Source organism: Habropoda laboriosa, unplaced genomic scaffold (assembly GCF_001263275.1).
Source record: "Habropoda laboriosa isolate 0110345459 unplaced genomic scaffold, ASM126327v1 scaffold84, whole genome shotgun sequence".
Taxonomy (NCBI): Eukaryota; Metazoa; Arthropoda; class Insecta; order Hymenoptera; family Apidae; genus Habropoda; species Habropoda laboriosa.
Window position 1 is genome coordinate 108,388 of NW_017100202.1, and position 19,366 is coordinate 127,753.

The 19,366-nt window shown below is 41.6% G+C and overlaps 1 protein-coding gene across 4 annotated transcripts in view; it reads right to left on the reverse strand.

Annotated features, from left to right (window-relative positions):
* Window positions 1-19,366, reverse strand: part of LOC108570505 (neuronal PAS domain-containing protein 2-like) — a 75,143-nt gene that overhangs the window by 1,965 nt on the left and 53,812 nt on the right. For 3 of the 4 annotated variants that reach the window (XM_017932375.1, XM_017932376.1, XM_017932374.1), the window contains 7 exons: window positions 6,645-6,811; window positions 6,485-6,558; window positions 6,303-6,401; window positions 1,802-2,153; window positions 537-797; window positions 296-446; window positions 98-212 (listed from right to left, as the gene is read on the reverse strand). In XM_017932375.1, the coding sequence (XP_017787864.1) occupies window positions 98-212; window positions 296-446; window positions 537-797; window positions 1,802-2,153; window positions 6,303-6,401; window positions 6,485-6,558; window positions 6,645-6,811 (1,219 nt within the window). Of the gene's footprint in view, window positions 1-97; window positions 213-295; window positions 447-536; window positions 798-1,801; window positions 2,154-6,302; window positions 6,402-6,484; window positions 6,559-6,644; window positions 6,812-7,687; window positions 7,731-19,366 lie in introns of those variants that run through there. The other variant, XM_017932377.1, reaches the window with a different exon arrangement.

The following is a 19,366-nucleotide window of genomic DNA, read 5'->3' on the forward strand; positions in this document are numbered from 1 at the left end:
TGAAATGTTCATAGTAATCTTCTAACATCAATCCAGTATTCTCTTAGAATTTCACATCATTTCTCAGTATACAATTATAATATTTAAAGAGGATTACCAAATCAAGTGACGCGTCGTCATCTCCACTTTGAATCATCGCCCTCATGGCCTCTGTCACCGTAGCCGAAAATCTTTTCTTCATCTGCTCGATAAACTTTATACCGTCCTCCTCCCTATGAAATCATTCATTTCCAACATTCGATACGTTCCAGAAGACAATAGACGTACAACCAAATAAAGATATCGCAAAACTTACGATACTAGTGTGTTTATGCACACAAGAGATACTACTTTTTGCGTGTCCTTATCGACTTCCAGGTATCCATGAGTGCGTAAATAGATAGGTTCTCCAGTTTTCGAGGTTAGCCTATAGCAGGAGGATCCACAGGTCTCTGCACGATCGTACACTGCAAACGATCATTTCGATGATTAAAAAATTCTGTATTAACGCGTAAAATGGAAAAAAAGAAAAAGATATCCATGATTATAAAACTTACTTTGACGAAGTGCCATCATCGCCCAGCGACGGTCATCTCTGTGCATGAAACAGAAGGCGCTCTTACCCGAGACTTCCTCTGATAAGTAACCAGCCACCACCGATACTCTGTGATCGCAGTAAATGATCCTTCCGTCTACCAAGTGCCGTGTGATATACTCGTCCTTATTTGCGTCTATAATCGATATCTTGGTGATAGGCCGCCTCATGAGCAACCGTGCTATACCCACAAAAACGATGTCGTTGCTGGTTGAATTGATTTCTGCAAGATAACACCGGAACACGATTAATATGTCTTGTTCAAGTCCCAACTGGTTCTTATCTCGCCATATTTGTTTGACATGTCTCTCGGTTCTATTTGAGTCGTATGTAACATAGTCGTGTTAATGATATTCGATGTCACGTTATAAATCGTCTCAGAAGACCGTTCTCTATGTTCCAACTTTTGCATTGGCTGACAAGAAAGAAAGAAAAAGAAACAAGGCATTTCCCTTTCTCATAATGACGTTGCGGGTGTCGCGCGTCACGAGCTTGGCAATTTTCGCAACACTTACAAATATTCGTAATCTTTATTACACACCCAATATCATAATTTTCTGCAATCAAATCGATTTCCTAACGAAAACCGATTTCTTTTTATTCCTTAGGTGATATTTTTCGTAAAAATAAAAATAAAAATTTGACAATCGGAACGAAATTCAAGGCTTAACTTCTCCACTCGAAGATTTCGATTGGGAAAAATCGTTGTCTTATCGAACTCTGCCCTTTTTCCATCGCTGTTTCACGCGATATCGTCGAACCGCGAGACGATAGCCGACCGGAAACAGTAAGGATACCGATCACACAGCACTTGGCACGATCTAATCCGTCCGTTCGTGAGATTAAAACGAGAAATCCTGTGCGTTGAACGGCCGTGTGACTACGCCTACACCTTTTGCCGACGATGGCGACGGTCTAAATTTAAATACGTGGCTAGGGTAAATATTTGCGATACCCGTTTCAAAACCAACGTTACTGGTCCCGATGTGTCGTGATAAAAAAGAGGAACATCGACCCGTGTTGAATTCGGAATCGAGAAGAAAAATTTGACGTTGCTTCTCACACCTCTCCTCGATCTAGAAAATTGTGCGATATCGACGGAACAGTTTTTCTTTTTTTTCCTTTCCACGATGCACAAAACGGAACATAGAGGAAACGTCTTCTGAGAACGGAAGTAATATCCTTGGCACAATGCTTTCAATTGTACGGCGCTCTATATATTCTCACCTCGATGTTTCGCTCGCTTAGCGTTCGAATCGGAATTTTTGCAAGCATCCGCGAGCCTGAGCATTCCGGAGATCTCGAACCATTCGTATTGCGTGTCCTCGCGCCTCGACGCGGTACGATGCTGCATTCTCAGCTCGAAGCTTCGTCTCTGTTCCCGGAACGGTCTCCTTTCGTTCCTCGGGGACGTCGTCGAGTCCTCTGATGAATTGGAATTGTCGTTTGTCCCGTCGGTGATCTGAAGAGTGGACGAGGATACCATTCCCTGCATCTCGTCTGGCGTTATGTTCTTCGTCAACACCTCGTGATCCTCTTGGTGGACATAGTGGAAGAGGGTTTGGCCCAATAGATCCCTCTGTAACGTCATTCGTACGCAGGCAATGTGTATTTTAGTCGATTAATTCTGCTTCTATTTTTTTTTTAATTTGATTAAAAAGTGGGGGAAAAAATAGATTGTACATTTTAGTTGCTGATTTACAGTTGGAACAATTGTTACACAATTGTTAAAAATATTCGATATTAGTAGAATATTTCAATTCAATATCAGTCTCTTGCATAAGACTGTTATTGATTTGTATTAATCTTGTTTTGTCTTTTATTTGAGTCTCCGTTTGACAAAGTAAATAAAACGTGCGATACAACTAACATTGAGATACAAAGCTTGTTTATTTCGCGCAAGATACTACTCTTGGTGAAAAAATCGATAAAAAGTACACTCCACTTATCTCGTTGCGGTTCAATTAAAGAAACTGGAACTGATGTAACAATATCAGCGAATTATAATAAGATATCCTTATACATGTATAAGTTTGATTTACGAGTTTCAAAAATATTTATCGTTAATTTAAACCTCCAGACAATTAACCTTTTTACAATCAAATGTTTCCTCGGTTATACCGAAACAAGAAAAGAAAAAAAAAAACTATGGTTGATAACAATGTTTTATTCTAATTGAGGAGAATGAAAACTGACAAGTTTTGTATAAATAAATTACTCAGTGACAGCGTTACGATACCATAATAATAGGTTATAATAGTACAATAACGCGGGAACAAAGCGAGGCTTGTAAAAATAGCAGATCAATGTATATGCTACTTAGAAGGATTCAGTTTCACGAAACTTCCGTTGATACTCGTCGAGAGAAGACTCTACACCTCCACGAGTTCATCCTTCGTTTCCTTCTGCATCTGCGACTACATAGTCACGATTTAATCGCGTCCAACGTGATGCACCACGTCGGCGACGAGGCTCGTTTTCACCATGGGGAGTTTCTCCTTGAGAACAATACCGGCTGATTGTGAGTATCTCCTTAAAAAACTGGAGGATCCCGTGCAAACAACTCTCCGCCTTCTTTCTCTATATTTTCCCTCGCACAGCTCTTTCCTTCTCCATTTTCTTCCTCCGTCGGTGTCGTCGTCGTCTCTTCTTCATCTTCTTCGGTCTCTCCCTCGTTTCTATCCTTCCTCCTTCCTCCCTCAGTCATCCTAACGCATCCTTACATCCAGAAGTCAGTTCTCCGCTGACCAGCAAGCAGGTTCGTTACGCTCGAGTGTCGAATTATCGTTATGCTCGAATCTGGAGCGTCGAACCACGTGTTCCTACGGTCGAACCACGTGGATCGATAGAACAGGCACTTTTTACCTTTTACCAAAGTCTGTTCCTCGTCATTCCACGTTGAGAAAAGACTCGTTCAAGACGTTCCCATCGTCATGGTCTTCCTTTGTTCCCTTTCGCTACGGATTGTTACGTTTCACGACGCTGTAAATCCGTAATTACTCCCTTCTTCTTGATAACGCGTTGTCCTCGTCCTTTTTCACGATACACGATCTCTCCTTTGTTTCTTTCACATCGAGAGATCTGCTTCGTTTTCTTCTTGTCGATGGTATATCGGTGTTTAACCCTTTCGAGTGTGAAGAGCTACGTATAGTTATCCAGATATTAATTATTTTTATCTAATTTCGAGAATTTTCATGTTATTTAATTTCGAAGAAAAATTCTTCTATCGATATGTACAAGGAACCTGAATTGGTCGAGCTGCGTGGAATTACGGCGGATGATTCAGAAGATGATCCACCACCATTGAGGCGCGACGTCGGTTTAATGTCTTTCAGTGGCGCTACGTCGATGGATGATGGCGTGTTAAATGAAGGATAGATGGTCCTGAGAAGCGAGAAGTTCTGTTTTAAGAACACTTTCAATCGGAGTTTTCGCAATTATCGGGATACTGCAATCTAAAGTTTCAGCGGGAACTTTATTCGTTACACTTGAGCCACTCCTCGACTTAGAGGGCGCCAGTTATGAAGTTAATAACGAAGAGAAGAAAAGGCGATCGGTTGTACAAGCGTAATTTCTATAACGTTAATCTCGCGGACGTTTCAGTAACATAGATTATGCGAGGATTAAGTATCCATGTATCTAAACTAACTACATTCGTTATTTTCGTCAATCGAGAAACACTATTCTTACTTTGACGGTAACCAAACAGTAACATTACTTTCTATTTCCTAAAAAAAAAAAAGAAAAATACATTGTTCTTTATCGTACATGTAAAATTCATCTATGGAACGATAAACGATCGTTCTGGAATAAAAGTGAAACATGCGCTGTCGGATTGTCGAGTTATTACTAGAAGAAGGCGAAGAAACGCATCGCCCCATTTCCCTGAACGATTTTTTGAAAAATAACCCGGCACACGTGTCGCTGAAATCGCGAGTATTTTTTACCGTTTCATCGACGCTGCGCGAAAGTACAGCATGGAACACGTGGCACGTGAAATTTCCCTTTTGCAATGCATTCTTCTTACCCCCTTCCTCTGAAACTTTTTTTTTCCCTCTTCCCTTTTCCCCCGTTCGTTTACTTTCCTTTTTTTATTGTTTTGTTTTTATATGCACGCGTGCGTCGCAACATTTGTATTCACCTAAATCCTGCGGATTCTGCTGCTCGAAATAATCCGAACCTGAGCACGTGCGGCAAACAATTCGATTGAAAATCGAGCTTGCAGCACGTAGCTGGTTATCGCCAATAAGAATGACAAATGAACGATAGAAAAGAAGAGAAAAATAAATGGATGCACAGGAAAAAGCGACGTACACTGGCCGTTTGTAAGTATTAAAACACCTGTTATGTTCGTACAAGAAGTATTATATGATTTAAACTATATTTCTTCGTTAAAGTTACTATTACATATCAGTAAAAAAAGAAGAATTAGAATTTTAATAACTTTTCAATGATTACTTAAATTTGCTTCACATTCGGCGACGTAATAATTACAAACGAGGGTGGTACGTCGTGTAATTATGTCATTCAGGTGACTACACGTAACATTGATCAACTGTTGCTTACTTCTAAGCAAGAATATCGATGAAAATATTTGTCGCAAAAAAAAAATCAGCAAATCGAACGGCTGAAAAAAAAAAGAAAAAAGAAATTGATAAAAATATCTTGGCGACATTTCGAAGAAATCCAATGCATTCGAATGAGATTCACAATTGGTATGATTCAGCAGGTTGTGAAATCGTGTGAATCTCGATCGTGCATAAATTTGCAGAAACGTCTGATGCGCCGAAAAAAGAATTCTGGGCTGACGGCAATTGCCATGGTGGAGTGTTTGCGTTGTGCTCATCTGATCGATAATTCCAAACCCTTGGCACGAGCTACGTTTCACTGCAACAGTGCAGTTGGATCGCCGGTTTTTATTAATGCATCAAGGTATCGCTCGTACAAAAGAAAGTTCTGCGGGAAAGGAACGCAATTTCCCCCGGTGTTATTAGGTCGCTCGCTGCCACAGAGTTTTTCATCGTCGTTTATATCACATTTCAGCGAACAATAAACCAACTTGAAATTCTCAACAAAATGTTTCAATCAACTGAAAAAAAAATTCTATGTTTTTTTCCCCCTCATGCAAGAGTAACTTTTTAAAATCGACGTGGAAATGATAGATTACGTTTCTTACCAGTAAACGTGAAATAAAAACTTGTATAGTTCACGTGTGTGTGTGTGTGTGTGTGTATTTGCAAGTGGAGTGAGTACATTTTTAAGGGCGGATAGCGTGCGGTGAGAGCGAAGTTTGAGTGGATAGCGAACAGGGCGGAAGTTTTAGAAAGTACAACGAATAGACTATCTAGGGAGTTTAGATGGTAGAACTTTTCGTGAGAAAGGATGTTACGCTACGTGGAGGGTAGAGGAGAAGACTTCAATGAAGTAGTAGAAAGAGGGGTGAAAGTAGCAGATGAAGAATTTATTGCACTTATATATATATATATATATTATATCACATTTATCTCTCACCATATTAATATAAAGAAACCGTGAAAAAAAGGAATGAGGAAATTAGAAAAAATGTAAAACTATTAGTGAAACTAAAATGTTAACATCTAAATGTGAACTTGCCTTACTTTACAATCTTAATAAAGCTCTCTCATTTGCATTTTATATAATTATTTATATGTTGTTAAAATGTGTGTAATTCTGTTGATAAAATGAAGAAAGAACGTGTAAGATTTACCTGCGTATGGCCTAGGTGCTCGTGGACTTGCCGGCTGACGTATACTATTTTCCCTGTGGTCGTGACAATGATAAAGAAGCCCCCGTTTCCGATCAAGTTCTGTTACGGTTTAACAAAAACGATATTAACGCGTTCAACGTGTGTAACGATAAGAGGACTCGAATCGATTTACGAGTACTCACGTCGATGATGTATTGTTCCAAGTCCAGGTCGCCGAGTTCTCGTGGTAGAAAGTCAGGTGTGCCACGTCCAACCGCTGCACAAAAAAAAAGAACATACACGAGTTAATTAGCTGAACGTGATCGATGATGCGACCTGATGAACCGTATAAATGAAACTTACTGTAGTCTATTCTGAGGAAAGCGGAAGCTAATCTCAGGATGGATATTTTGTCCATCTTCCTCGAACTCTCGGCGACAGTAGGTACAAGTACAGCCATTGCAGAGATGTTTGTGTTGAGATTGTCGCGGCGTTGTTTCTCTGCCATGTTCCGTGACGCTCTTGGATTGCTGTAACACGAGCGAGGAAGAGTTTACACGTTAATTATCTTTGTCGATTTTTGAATAATTGTTTTTTCACGTTGCTTAGATAATTTAGGGAAGAGTGGTCGGATTTACGTTTACGAGATTTATTAATTAAACAGATAGACACTTAAAATTGAGCTGAACTCATCATATAGTGACTTATCCTTCGAAACTTATGCTTTTTCACATTTGTCTGTCAACGACATCTATATTTACCTTTTTATAGGCAAAGATTCTTCCTAATTCTACGAAAATTTCGTTTCTATAATACCTAACTCCGTCGTTTATTAAATTCTCGATGCTGTCGGGATCAATGATATAAAGGCGAGTTTTAAAGAATTGTAAATTATCCATGGGAACGACGCACAGCGGTGTCAAAGCTGGCCAATATTCTTAATTTCATACGATTTTCATAAAAATTGAAATTCAAACTATTGAAAATTTCAACTCAGCCAATGCCATTAAAGTAAGCACGATTTAAATTCAGCCAATAAAATTCAAACTATTCAACCAATGAAATTCAACATACTGAAACTTTGAACTCAGCCAATGCCATTGAAGTAAGCACGATTTAAATTCAGCCAATGAAATTCAAATTATTCGCAATTTGGGTTCAGCCAATGAAAATCAAACTTTCCTTGACACATTAAGCATGCTCCAATTTTCAAGACATTAAGAAGCACGAAATTTCGTTAACTAAGTAGTTTTTTTCTCAGTAACTAATCAATATATTTAAAAAATTCCAGTGGCATTTTTGGCACTGCTATATATTTCGAAAATTGAATTTTGGCCAGCTTTTTGTGAAATAGCACTACTGTGTCGACGTGTTGTAAAAATTACAAGTGTATAGGGTTACAATACCTATTTTTGTCGCTCGTGCAAATCAACTTCCGTGAAAATTCACGAGGACTTTGGAAAGTTCCGGCGTAACGATGGTCGTGTTTTCATATCGAGTTTCATCTCGTGCTTTTCCCATGGCGCGGCGCAGAAAGGCCGCGAATGCAATATCTTTCGACGCATCTAAATTTCCTCACGCGCTCGACGCGTGAGTCAACTAGCAGCATCGTGTAACCACGAAAATAATTCCATGCGCAAGCCCCCGCGACACAATTTGCCGACGACATACGCCATGGAAACCAACTCGTATTCTTCACACGTATGTGCATTTTGCGGAACGGGGAACACACGACCGTGTGTCGTTGCGGTATGAAATTCGAGCGACGTTGAATCCTCCTTCTCCGTCTCTTCTACCTCCCCCCCCCCCTATTCTCTCTCTTTTTTCATTTTGTGTGCTTCAGTGAAAACGTACGGACGCTGGAACGGCGATAATTCGTCGCCCGCGGTGAGAATTACGTCTAATCGCCGCTATTTAACATCCGTGAACGTTCCCGTTCCTTTCGGATTTTCGAACGTGATATTGTCAACGAAACGAACCTCTTTTTGTAAGCCTGTCGAAGTGTAAAAACCAAACAATCGTTTCGTGTTAAAATATTCCGATCCGTATGAACGGAGGATTAGTCGAGTAAATAACGCGAGTACGGGACCTGAATGCAGTGCACGGTGGTTATTTTGGAAGATTCCACTTTTTCCTCTTTCTCGACCAGTGTTACCAAATGCAGCTAGCGAATTCTGTTGGACAAGATTGATTATACGTCTCTCGTCGTATCGACACAGGGGAATTAAATGCGTTACCATCTGTTAGGTAATAACGCAACGTAAATGAGAAATATTCTACCTGAGCAACAATTTATTTTAATTAAAACACTGTTTCATTCGATACACACTTGGATCAGTTTATTCGTACCTAAATAATCAATTCATCTGGTTTCGTACGTATGATACGAACATGCAAATAACAGATGCGCGAGTAAGGCGTAACGAGAACGTCAAATAATGCGAATTACGTGTGAGATACTTAACCAAAGAACAGTGAGTACATATTTATTCGAAGAAACATTGAAGAATAAAATATTTTGCATCGCGAAATACCAACAGAGTTTTATACGAACCGTTTCGTCCAATAATTCTCCGATTATTTCGCGTAGCAAAATATCGTTCAACTTTCTCGATCATCTTTTCCACTCTCCAGTTGAAATTACCGCATGAACAACCATCTGACGATCAGTGAAAAGGAGGTATTGAAAAAAAATCGAAATCTGTGTCACATGTAACCAACCATCAAGCAGTCAACGCGTGAAATGGTCTAGCTCGTAACGGCGGTTTCTACTTTGCGACAGCTCCAAGGGAAACGCTCGTCACGTGTCAGACCAGGCGGTCATATTGGTTCAGCGTGGTCTTGTCACGGTCCATTCCCAGTGATTCCCCCCTTTTTGCAACCGACTATCAACATAGTGTGCCTCTGTGTGTCACCGTCTAACCTTGAAACTTCACTTTTTTTTTTCTCCATACACTCGAACCCGTGGACGGATCAAAACTCAAAGGTTACGTAAAATGGTTAACGGCTGGATCCATTCTGGCTTCGATTGCATCGAGTTTGTGCAACTAATTTGTCTAGAGTTCTCGCGCGCGACCGCTAGATGACGTTAATAAAATCGAATTTTAACTGCCGATGACGTAACGGTCCAAACTGGTTCACGGTTCGTCGCTGGGAGTTCAGCGTGTGAAAGCTGAAAAACAGGTTAGAATATGCACTTTGTTCGGCTGAAATATACATTTCACGCCACGCGTAATTTAATTTCTTGTTTTTTCCTTTTTCCCCGCTTGTGTGCTTCATCCAACGTCTAACGATCGTTTTTAAGAACACAGTGCACGAAGACTAAGGTGGATCATCATTACCTTAATATATCATTAATGGTTCTTTTAATGGCTAAAGTTGTTTCATTTTCTACTGCATCATTTCTACCTTTCCACACGCTTATTTCGAATTTTATTTCAGGTAATTTTACCTCGGGAATTTCCAAGAAACATGTCATGGATTTAACTTGTTTGGTGGTGCTCATTATAGAGAAGAATCAATATTTTATTCTAAGAAATCTTATGTCATAATAACTCCAGAGGGACACGACCAACGTTGTTTTTAAATATCACCTTAACGATTACTTGGAAATCTTTCTGGATATTTTATTTAGAAATATCGAAGTAAGTGTAATTAGTATGTATTTCCTGACGTGTTTATTAAAAAAATACGGAATTTTTGAAAATATCGATTTTCTCGATTATTATTCGATCAATTGAAAGTCGAATGCTGAATGTTTTCCTCAGTGAGATGTAACGAGTGTTCGTAAAAGATCCAACGACCTGTTGTGCGTCCAGCAGCAGCGTAACGCGTACACGTTTACGATCGAAGGCAGGAAATGATGAAGCATACCATAAATCTATGTTACTTTGATATCTCTGTTCAGAAACAGCTGTTATGTATGCGTGCGTAATCGAGGTCTATACTACGACGGTAATCTACGCCTCAGTTATTAATAGAATCACTGCCATAGTGCAGTGACGGTTTCAAGTGCAGCACTTTATGCGTCTCGACAAACTGAAAAGTTGCTTCTGACTAATGATCAAACGTTTTTCAATGACAGATAAACAAAATCAATGATAAACTAGACCACTTTAATTTTTTAGTCGTCAAACTTTTTTTTTTCTTTTTTAAAAACAATCATTCTTTGGAAGGTAATAAAATCTTACTTTATTTAGAATAATTAAGATTTCATATCTGCCGGAATGTTGTAGAGACAAATAGTTGTAAAAGAAGTACATATTACATATTTTGAATTTTTTTTTTCAGCAGATTTGTTTGTCATTTTGAGAAGTATTACAGAATTTCAAACACAAACTCAAATTTTATCACGTAGCAAGTTTTACCAACAACTGGTAATACGTTCTTTTTTCTACTACATTTATAACAATAAACAATTGACACTTTGGCCTGGTGTTGGCACTTTAAAGTTCGTCTATAAAAAAAGAAAAGAAATCAAGAAGATCTCGAATTTATCTTCGTTCCCATTTGTTGCGATCTCATTATCCAAAGAGAATTCTATTTCCACGGCCGTATCATTTCAGACCGAGTAAAACAATCAAATTTGCAATTAAATTGTTTGACCCGTTTCTTTATGTTTTTAAATTACAAAGATAACGCTTGCGCGATTTTTAATTGCAAATATGGAAACTGGATCGTTCCACTCGATTGTTTCGTTTTCTGTTTATCTTTTTTTTTTTATTTTTCTCTGTTTTTCAGTTTACGTAACGCAATATGCAGACAAGCGCGTTTTGAAAAATCACCGCGCGCGCCAGGGTTATTCGACGTTACACAATGCCGAAAAGACTTTGGCCAATTATCCTGGTGCTGGCGCGGCCTTGGGATGCGTTATCACTTGCGATAACGCCGGCTAAAACTCTGCTTTAATGTTTTGATACAGTCAGAAATCGAGTCCATGGGGAAGTGACCTCGAGAAGCTTGACAAAACAGGATAAGAAGAGATAATTCGATTCCATGGTACAACCTTGTCTCGTTTCTCGTGTAAACGCGGCCAAAAGTTTCGATTGCTTTGAATACTGTGACAATTATTTTCTCTCTAATTTTAACGTATTCGTAAAATATTGCAGAATTTCCAAGATCCATAAAAAAAGAAAAGAAAATGAGAAGAATTCGTAAGAAGTGGAAGAACGAAATGAAAGAAAGATCGACGAGACGGTTTGATGCCAAAAATATCCTTATCGTGCGCCGTATGACGAACTCAATCGTTATCACAGGCGAGACTAAAAAAATACACTAGTAATAGTTTCGTCGGGAGTCGTTCAGTTTCGAGCAGAATTGCGATGGTCAGGTCGCGGACTCTCCGCGATCGACGGAGAAATTAAGAGGCCTCTCGTGGCTATCGTGCTTGAAAATGAGTGTTAACGTGTACACTCGTGTGCAGCACACACGTCCAGCGTCGATTGAATTTCGCTAACGTTCGCAGTTCATTTATTTTACAGCTTCGTCACGAACTAGAATCGTCAGTGTGTAAACGTCAACCGCTGCAACCGTCGTCGATCGTCGTAGACAGGAGGCACGTTGAATAAAATTCTTCTTGTTATATTTTTAAACGTTCTACCGTTATTAATAGAGAAAAATATTCTTTTTATTTAGAGGAGGCTGTCGAACATGTTTGAAGTAGCAGTTGAGCGAAAAATTAACTGGAATTAATCTGAATCGAATATTCGATGTTTTGTATAGAGGAATATTTTTACAAATACTTCGCAATTCGACTTTTTCTTTTATCTGTTCATAAAACGAATGGATTCTTAGTCAAGGTTTATAGATCGGAACTGAAAGAAAGTGTCCGATTGGAAATAGGAGAGCAAAAGTTTAAAGGAATCGCGAATAAATGAGACTGAAAGTTGAGTCGCGTTACCTCGCTATCAGCAATTAATTACAATTCTTAGAATGGATCCCTTCCCGGCGAAAAACGAGCGTCTCTCGTTTGGCTTACATCATCCGTGACTTTTTTTCCAGCGCGTATCTGGCGGCCAGACGACCAGGAACAAAGATGCCTCGAGCCAGAAAAGAAGTCGTGAAAAAGGTCTGTCATAAAGAGGAACGCGTTACCAGCACGCATACCATTTTACGCTCTATGACTCATTTTCGTCAACTACGGGCTAAATAGTAAGACAAAAAAAAAAAAATATTCGAATACATGGACCAGATTGAATTGTACTAGGTGGTCTTTATTCGTGTTGACTTCCTCTATTTTCTTTCCAGATGAATTGCATCTTCAGTTCTACAATGGAGAATTGTTTTCTCTCCTCAAGTTATCAGAATACACTATCTCAATAATAGATCTCAAAATACCGAGAATCTCCATACATAGCAAAACCTATCGACGAACTTCCATCTTTACCAAAATTAACATTTATCAAGTGACTGGAACATAGTGAAACACACTAAGTTAATACATATGGTTTCTCTTACAGAAGAAATCAGTTAAATTAAAATACACCGAGTCCTTTAAACGATCTCGACATAAATCTAGAATAAATCAAAAATCGTGTATTTCTTATATTATAACTTAGTGTATACTATCAGTATGAAAATAAACGATTTTTATCTATAAAAAATCGTGTATTTTTTTACTTCCCGTTATTCCTCCAAACAGACGTTCCCAAAAAACCAGAAGCACTTCCGTGGCTACCTGAAACCATCAATCTACTCGCGCCATTACTAAAATCAACATTCATAAACTGCTCAGAATATTCCAATCGAATCATAATTAAACATCCCAGCGGCCCTCCTCTTAATAGATTCCAGCGCACAAAGGCCCCCCCGTGAACCACAAAAACCGGCCGATACCCTTTTCGCCCATTCAAACCAGGTCGCTCATTAATCTCATTAAAGTGCCGCAAACCCTTCGATTCGCAAGTTTTTATCATTTCCACGAACCGTATCAGATCCCGGCTGTGATGGTAGCGTGCGTGCCTCGGATACATATCCCGTGGACCGTCTGTGAAATAATTTGAGCTGGCCTCTTGTACGAGGGAGAGACGACTACTCTCCTCCTCCCACCTTCGAACCTCTCGTCTTCTCTCTGCGCTCTCCGCAGCTGTCGTACACCACCTCCACCGTGTCAAATCTACCGTACCAACGTCAGTATTATTCATAAGGCGCAGAGAGACGACACGTAGGTATACGTATATCCACACCGGGTATATTGTTCCCGTGGATAGAGATAGGAGAGAGGGTTCTCGCCGAGGTATGAAATACACGCACAGAGACGGATCGTAATCGTGGCACACGTGACGGGATGCGGTCGGCGTACACGCACACGTAACACGCGCGCATATAGCGGCGCGGCAAAGTCCTGGAGTTACACGTTGGATAGGTCGGGGCACCGTGACGAATGAATCGATGCACGTGGACGGGCAACCGGCTTTAATACGACCGAACCCTTTTCATCCTGGCCAGCAACAGCAGCACACAACTAAGGCCAGCCAGCCGGCAGCAGCTTTGTTTTATTCACGAGCGGCCAGATATTTAGGCGACGGCAGCCAGCACGCTGGATATTTGCCCAAGCTGTGTGCCAGTTCTTTGTTAAATGAACATTAAAATCGATGTTGGTGCGACACGATTGAAATTCTGACGTAAGCACCGATTCGACCGGAGAGAAAAGGGGAGCTGGAGAGAAAGGATTTTCGCGATGTTTATTTATATAGGAAATTATGGAGAATTGTAGATCGAGCGTACCTAGTGATTCGTTAATTTTTAATTAGTCGCGTTGAGACGTAGGGTGTCTATGGATTGTAAAGTCGAACATGTTTCGTTAGACGATAAGAATTGCCGATAAAGGCAAAGGAATGTTAATTTAAATGTAAGGACAGTAATGGAAATAGAGATATCTGTTCCCCGATAGTCTTGTTTCTTGTGAAATGTCTCGTTTAAGTAGGCTCCTTTGTAGCTAAGTAGAGACTTAGCGACTGAATAGAGCGGGTAATTAAGGATTAATTGAAAAATATTTGATACCAACTTTTCTTCCTTAGTAGCAATACGGAACTCTATTTAAAAGTTCATTTAACGAGGTGCACAGCAAGTTGGACAAAGATTTTTATTCCACGAGAGAGGTATTTTAGAAAGGTTTATCACGAGATATACATTATTCACGAGCGAATAATGGTTTTAATTAATGGATCGAACATGATCGATTAAAGGCTGCTGAAAAATTGTCGATAAATTAAACGAAGTGTTCTCGACGAAGGGCAACGAAAAATACCCGATAAATTGGCGAGTAGAAACTGCTCGATAAAATTCTACCGTCGATAAACGTTATCACGGCTGACGTTCGAGAATTTTCGAAGACCGTTCCGTTTCCTTTCTGTCGCTGCTTCGAAACACGTTCTCCTATGTGACAACGTAGAGAAATTGCGAAAATGGCCCTGTAATTATAGCTGTTGATCGATAAGTGATATAGCGGAACAGTGAGCAGCCTGTTTTAATAGGTCAAAGTGTTTTGCAGCCTGGAGCAAGATGCAGCCAGCAGCAGCAGAGAGCCAATTTCACTCCGGGAACCGAGACCTTCCCTCCTTTTAAATAGGAAACGAACGAGCGCGGAGAATTTCGGAGGGGACCAGGAGGAGGAACCGATGGTTCGAGGTCGAAAATATTCCATCGTTATCGAGAAAAAAAAAAGAAAAGAAAAAACGCTGTTCGGTCACGTCACCGTCTGCACACGATACGACCGCCGTTTATAGCGATGATGTTCGGTGTGACGAGCTCGAAAACAATGCAGCAGCAGTCGCCGCAAGAAGAAGTCGCTTTCCATTCGAATTCCGACTCCTCCTCTGTTCTCCTGCCTGGATGTCGCGGTGTTTTGTAATTTTAACTCGACCGCGGGGAGAACATTCTCACGGTCAGAAATTCACGCTGTTCTGTCGTGCATAAAGATCGATTAATCCTGGATGAAACGAGAATTATTTTCAGGGGAAACCGATCGAGAGAGCGAGGGAGAGACAGGGAGAGACCGAAGGCTCGTGTAGGCGTTATCACGTAATTTCGTTATTTCATCGCGTTCTCGCAGGATCTGGGTGTTACGTCGCTCCTGTTTGAAAATATTACGTGTTTTCGTCTCGTTCTTTACACACGTTACGTGTGACACTTTTTCTGAATAGCGAGAAACATTTTTAACGCAAGCTCTTTTTTCACGCTCTGTTTAAATAAAGACATTCTAAAGACGGTCGTGAACAGTATCCCTGTGACATTTACATTTCCATAAATTTCCCAGGATTTGCATATAAAAGATGTATCCGTCCCCGCCGCTACCGTGAACTTTGCAGAATGTAAGTGTACTTTTACTTGGTTATTCTCTGATTCTTTAAAACTGCGTGTTCACATAGGTCAGTGTCGTCGACAGGTGGTGCCTTTTACGCGGCTTCATCCCCTTCTATGCGTCACAGCTGTAACACAAAGAGGCCTCGACAGATCTGATACCGACTTCTCTCTTTGTCTAACCCGTTCTTAAAACAGAAAACGACACACCACCAGTTTAATTCAGAAATACTTTCTAACTACAAAAATACGCAATGTTACCATCGACGATTACAAAGAGACGCGAAGAAACCACCCTTCCTTGCTACATCTCTTTATCCCCGAACATTTCATTTACCACTGGATACCAATTTTCGTCAGATTCAACTTGAAGCACTCCCCTTCTCCACTCGCGGCCGTCTAGACGGTCGAATTCGAGCCCCCGAAAACCGACGAACATGAAACAAAAGGGACTCAATTAGCCCGCCATGGGCTCGATATCGCGCATCGTAAATCGCCAACGAGTGCCCACCACAGCCAACGAATTCTGCAGTGATACTCGACATGGACGAGTAGCTCATAAAAAGGGTCGAGCGGTCGCCTTTATCAGCCTATCATTGCCACTTTTTATTAGGAACTCTCGCGGAGCCTCCTATCTCTCCGTCTGAAGTGATCTCTGATGCTCGGCTCAGCTCGGTCCCCTTTACTTTCGCTTTCTCCACCTCCTACTAACTCTTTCTCCTTCGCTCTGGCGTTTCACGCGTGGACGTAAAATCCACGACCCTCGCGCGCGTCCCTCGCACTCGCCCTCCTCCGCGTTCCTCCTCCTGTCAGCCACCCCTTTTCCCACCCGAGCCGCCCGTCAAGGCCTCCAGACTTTCGACCCGACAAAGGGGGAAGGGGTTGTTGGCGGGCTCGCGAATGGGGAAAGGGCCGACAACTTCGTTCCTGGATCGATACTCCGGTCTACACAGGAGAGGAGAGCTCGATGACGACGAAAGTCTACCCTCCTGCGACTCAACCCCTGCGGCCCGTACGCGTTCAAGGTCGAGCGGTGAAACCGAGTTAGGCGAACATTGCACACGCGCACGCCCTCTTCTCTCTTTCTCTCTCTCTATCTTTGTTGTCGTCGGGGGCTGATTCGATGCGTGGTTGGGAACGAAGCAGCCTGTTGGAGCAGACATGCTCGGGTCCAACAGCGGCTGCAAACGGGTTTAAAGAAGATTTTCTGAAGATTTTCACGAATGGCAGCGTGAATAGGCGCGTTGAGGATTTCGAGGAAATCTCAGGTGATAATTGATAATTTCGATAGACGTGGATTGTTTACTCCGGAGAGATAATTCAACCGTAGATTTGATCCGATGGAGATTTTCGATACGATCCGATAGAGTATATTAGCGAGGGAAGAGAGATTAGCCGCGAGTATTGTGTTTTACTGAAGTTGGAAGATTCGTTGTCCGGAAGAATAAATCGATCGGAGGTTTCTAAGAAAAATTTCACTGAGAAATTTAGCAGCTTATCGTAGAGAACGGAGTTAGAGATTTCGAACAGATTCGATTTGATCGGGTCAGAGACGTGGGATGGCGGAACAGAGACTGGTCAGGGACTTTGATAAGTTATACGGCGGTAGCCTCTTTGGAGTGGATTATAGACTATGGTCGAGTCTGTGACGTAGTTCACCGGACCGTCGGAATTGGAACGAGAACGCACGTGAAAGTTTAATATCGGAGCAATTTCGGCTGGTATAATAGAGTTCCGTGGAAGTTGAAAATAATCGAGCGGAACCTGAGTATCTCGAAGGTCTTTTTCTCCTGTGTACAGACTTTCCAATTATTCCGATGCAAAACTGAAAACAAACCTCGCGATAATTTCCGCGATAAGGCTTGCTTGTCAAGATAACGGCGGCTCGTGATATATGCATAACTGAAGTTTCGTTTTACACGGTTGTTTATTCCAGTCTCGAGGATAAAAGGAAAAGGCAGAGTACGTGTTGCGGTAAATTTACAAGACGCGGCAAATAGAAATTGGTTATGCAAGTGTAACGGCTGTACTTCTACCTTGATATTGTTCCAGAATTGGTATTCGGTATCGCGGAAAGATCAATACCTGCATCGTTGTAATCCCCGGTAGTAACTATACGTTCTTTCTTCAAGGCTTAATACGATATCCCTCCCCCGATTCTGCCAAGACCTACCTCAAACCACCGTTTCCATAAACTACAATTTAAAATACTCGGAAAACCATCTGCCCGAATGACGTACCTCCACTCCCGATATCTTTCTCCAATCTGATATCCGATACACGTTATTTTCAATCTCCGATACACAGATGCAGCACTCCGACAATCACATTCATAAATTTCATCGGTTTACTAATCTTTAATCCACCAATCGGCAGATTTCCAACGAACCGAATATCACTGAAGAACAAAGAACGAGTCGATTGATTTTACAAAATTAACCCTTTCGCGACGGCAGAACTAGCCATCAGCACGCCACTAACGGTCGGGTCGTCGTGCCATTAGTGCACACCATGAGTGTCTCGCGTTTTTCGAGCTCCCAGTGTGTCCGTGTGAAATCTTAGAGGATTTCGTTGGAACAGCAGAGGACTTAAGGGTGTATCGGATAAAGGGAATGTTGTCGAGGCCTTGTTCTGTATTTTAAAATAAATCTTCACTTTGAGTTGTCGAGGCGACGCGCTTAGAGGATGCCGGCCACAATGCGAAGCATTTAATTGATGCCGGATATAACCGGCGTCAGCCAGTGTGAAGCATTTAGTGGATGCCGGATATAACCGGCGCTAGTCGCGAAAGGGTTAAAAAAAGAAGAAAGTAAGCTGAAGTCGAAGCTTGTTTCAATATTAACTCTTTGCTGTCATATTTTCCGTAGGCATGGTAGTCGTACTGGTCGGAATTATTTTTTCATAGCGCACGCTCGGTCACGTATCGCCCAAAAGAACGTATAAGTTTGTTTAAGCTGTGTGCATATATTTTTTCCGCAAGCAAAGGGTCCACAGAGCGTTTAGAAGGTAAAAACGCCTTTTCAGGAATATCCTCGAGTGCCATCGTAAAGAGTTAACAATTTCATCGATCAAAAGGATAGCAAGTCTAAAAGTCTCGAAAATATCGATGGACTATTCTGCCCAGTTGCAAAATGTATCGAAAAATTCGTCGGGAGTGTGAAACGAGAGATACCGTGCTGCATGCAATTCAGAGCAGATTCGCATCGAGAGATTCATGCATACAATACAGCCACACATACACGCGCACAGATCGAGTTAAGCGTGAGAGCACGGTGAAATTCGGGCGGTGTCGGCGGCTGCGTTGTAGCTGTTTTCGTCGTCCTCGTCGACGTCGTCGGCACCGTCGCGATCCGCGTCCTGCCTCACTGCGAGCCTGCGTGAGCCTTTCGAATTCGAAGCCCGGTCAACAGCCCCGAATTCTCTCTCCCTCTTCTTCCCGCCCGATCCCGTGCGGCCACCTATGTCGTCGTGACGCCGGTTCCACGAGAACCAACCCCTCTATCTTCATTCCTCTTCTGGTTCCCCTCTTCGCCAGACTGCGAAACCGAATCCCTTTTACCGTGGTTCCCTCTTCGTCTCTCTCTTCTCTCTTCACCGCTCCTCGTCCTTCCATTTCCACCTCTTCGCCACACCACGGCAGGTCGTCTTCTCGTCTTTTCGTTTACCATTGCACGCACAACTCTATCTGGCCTTCTCCTCCCAAACCGCCTCCACCACACCATATCACATTCATTCCGTTCCTCTTGGCTTGGGTTCTCTTGGTCGGTCGTCGTCGTCGGTTCGTC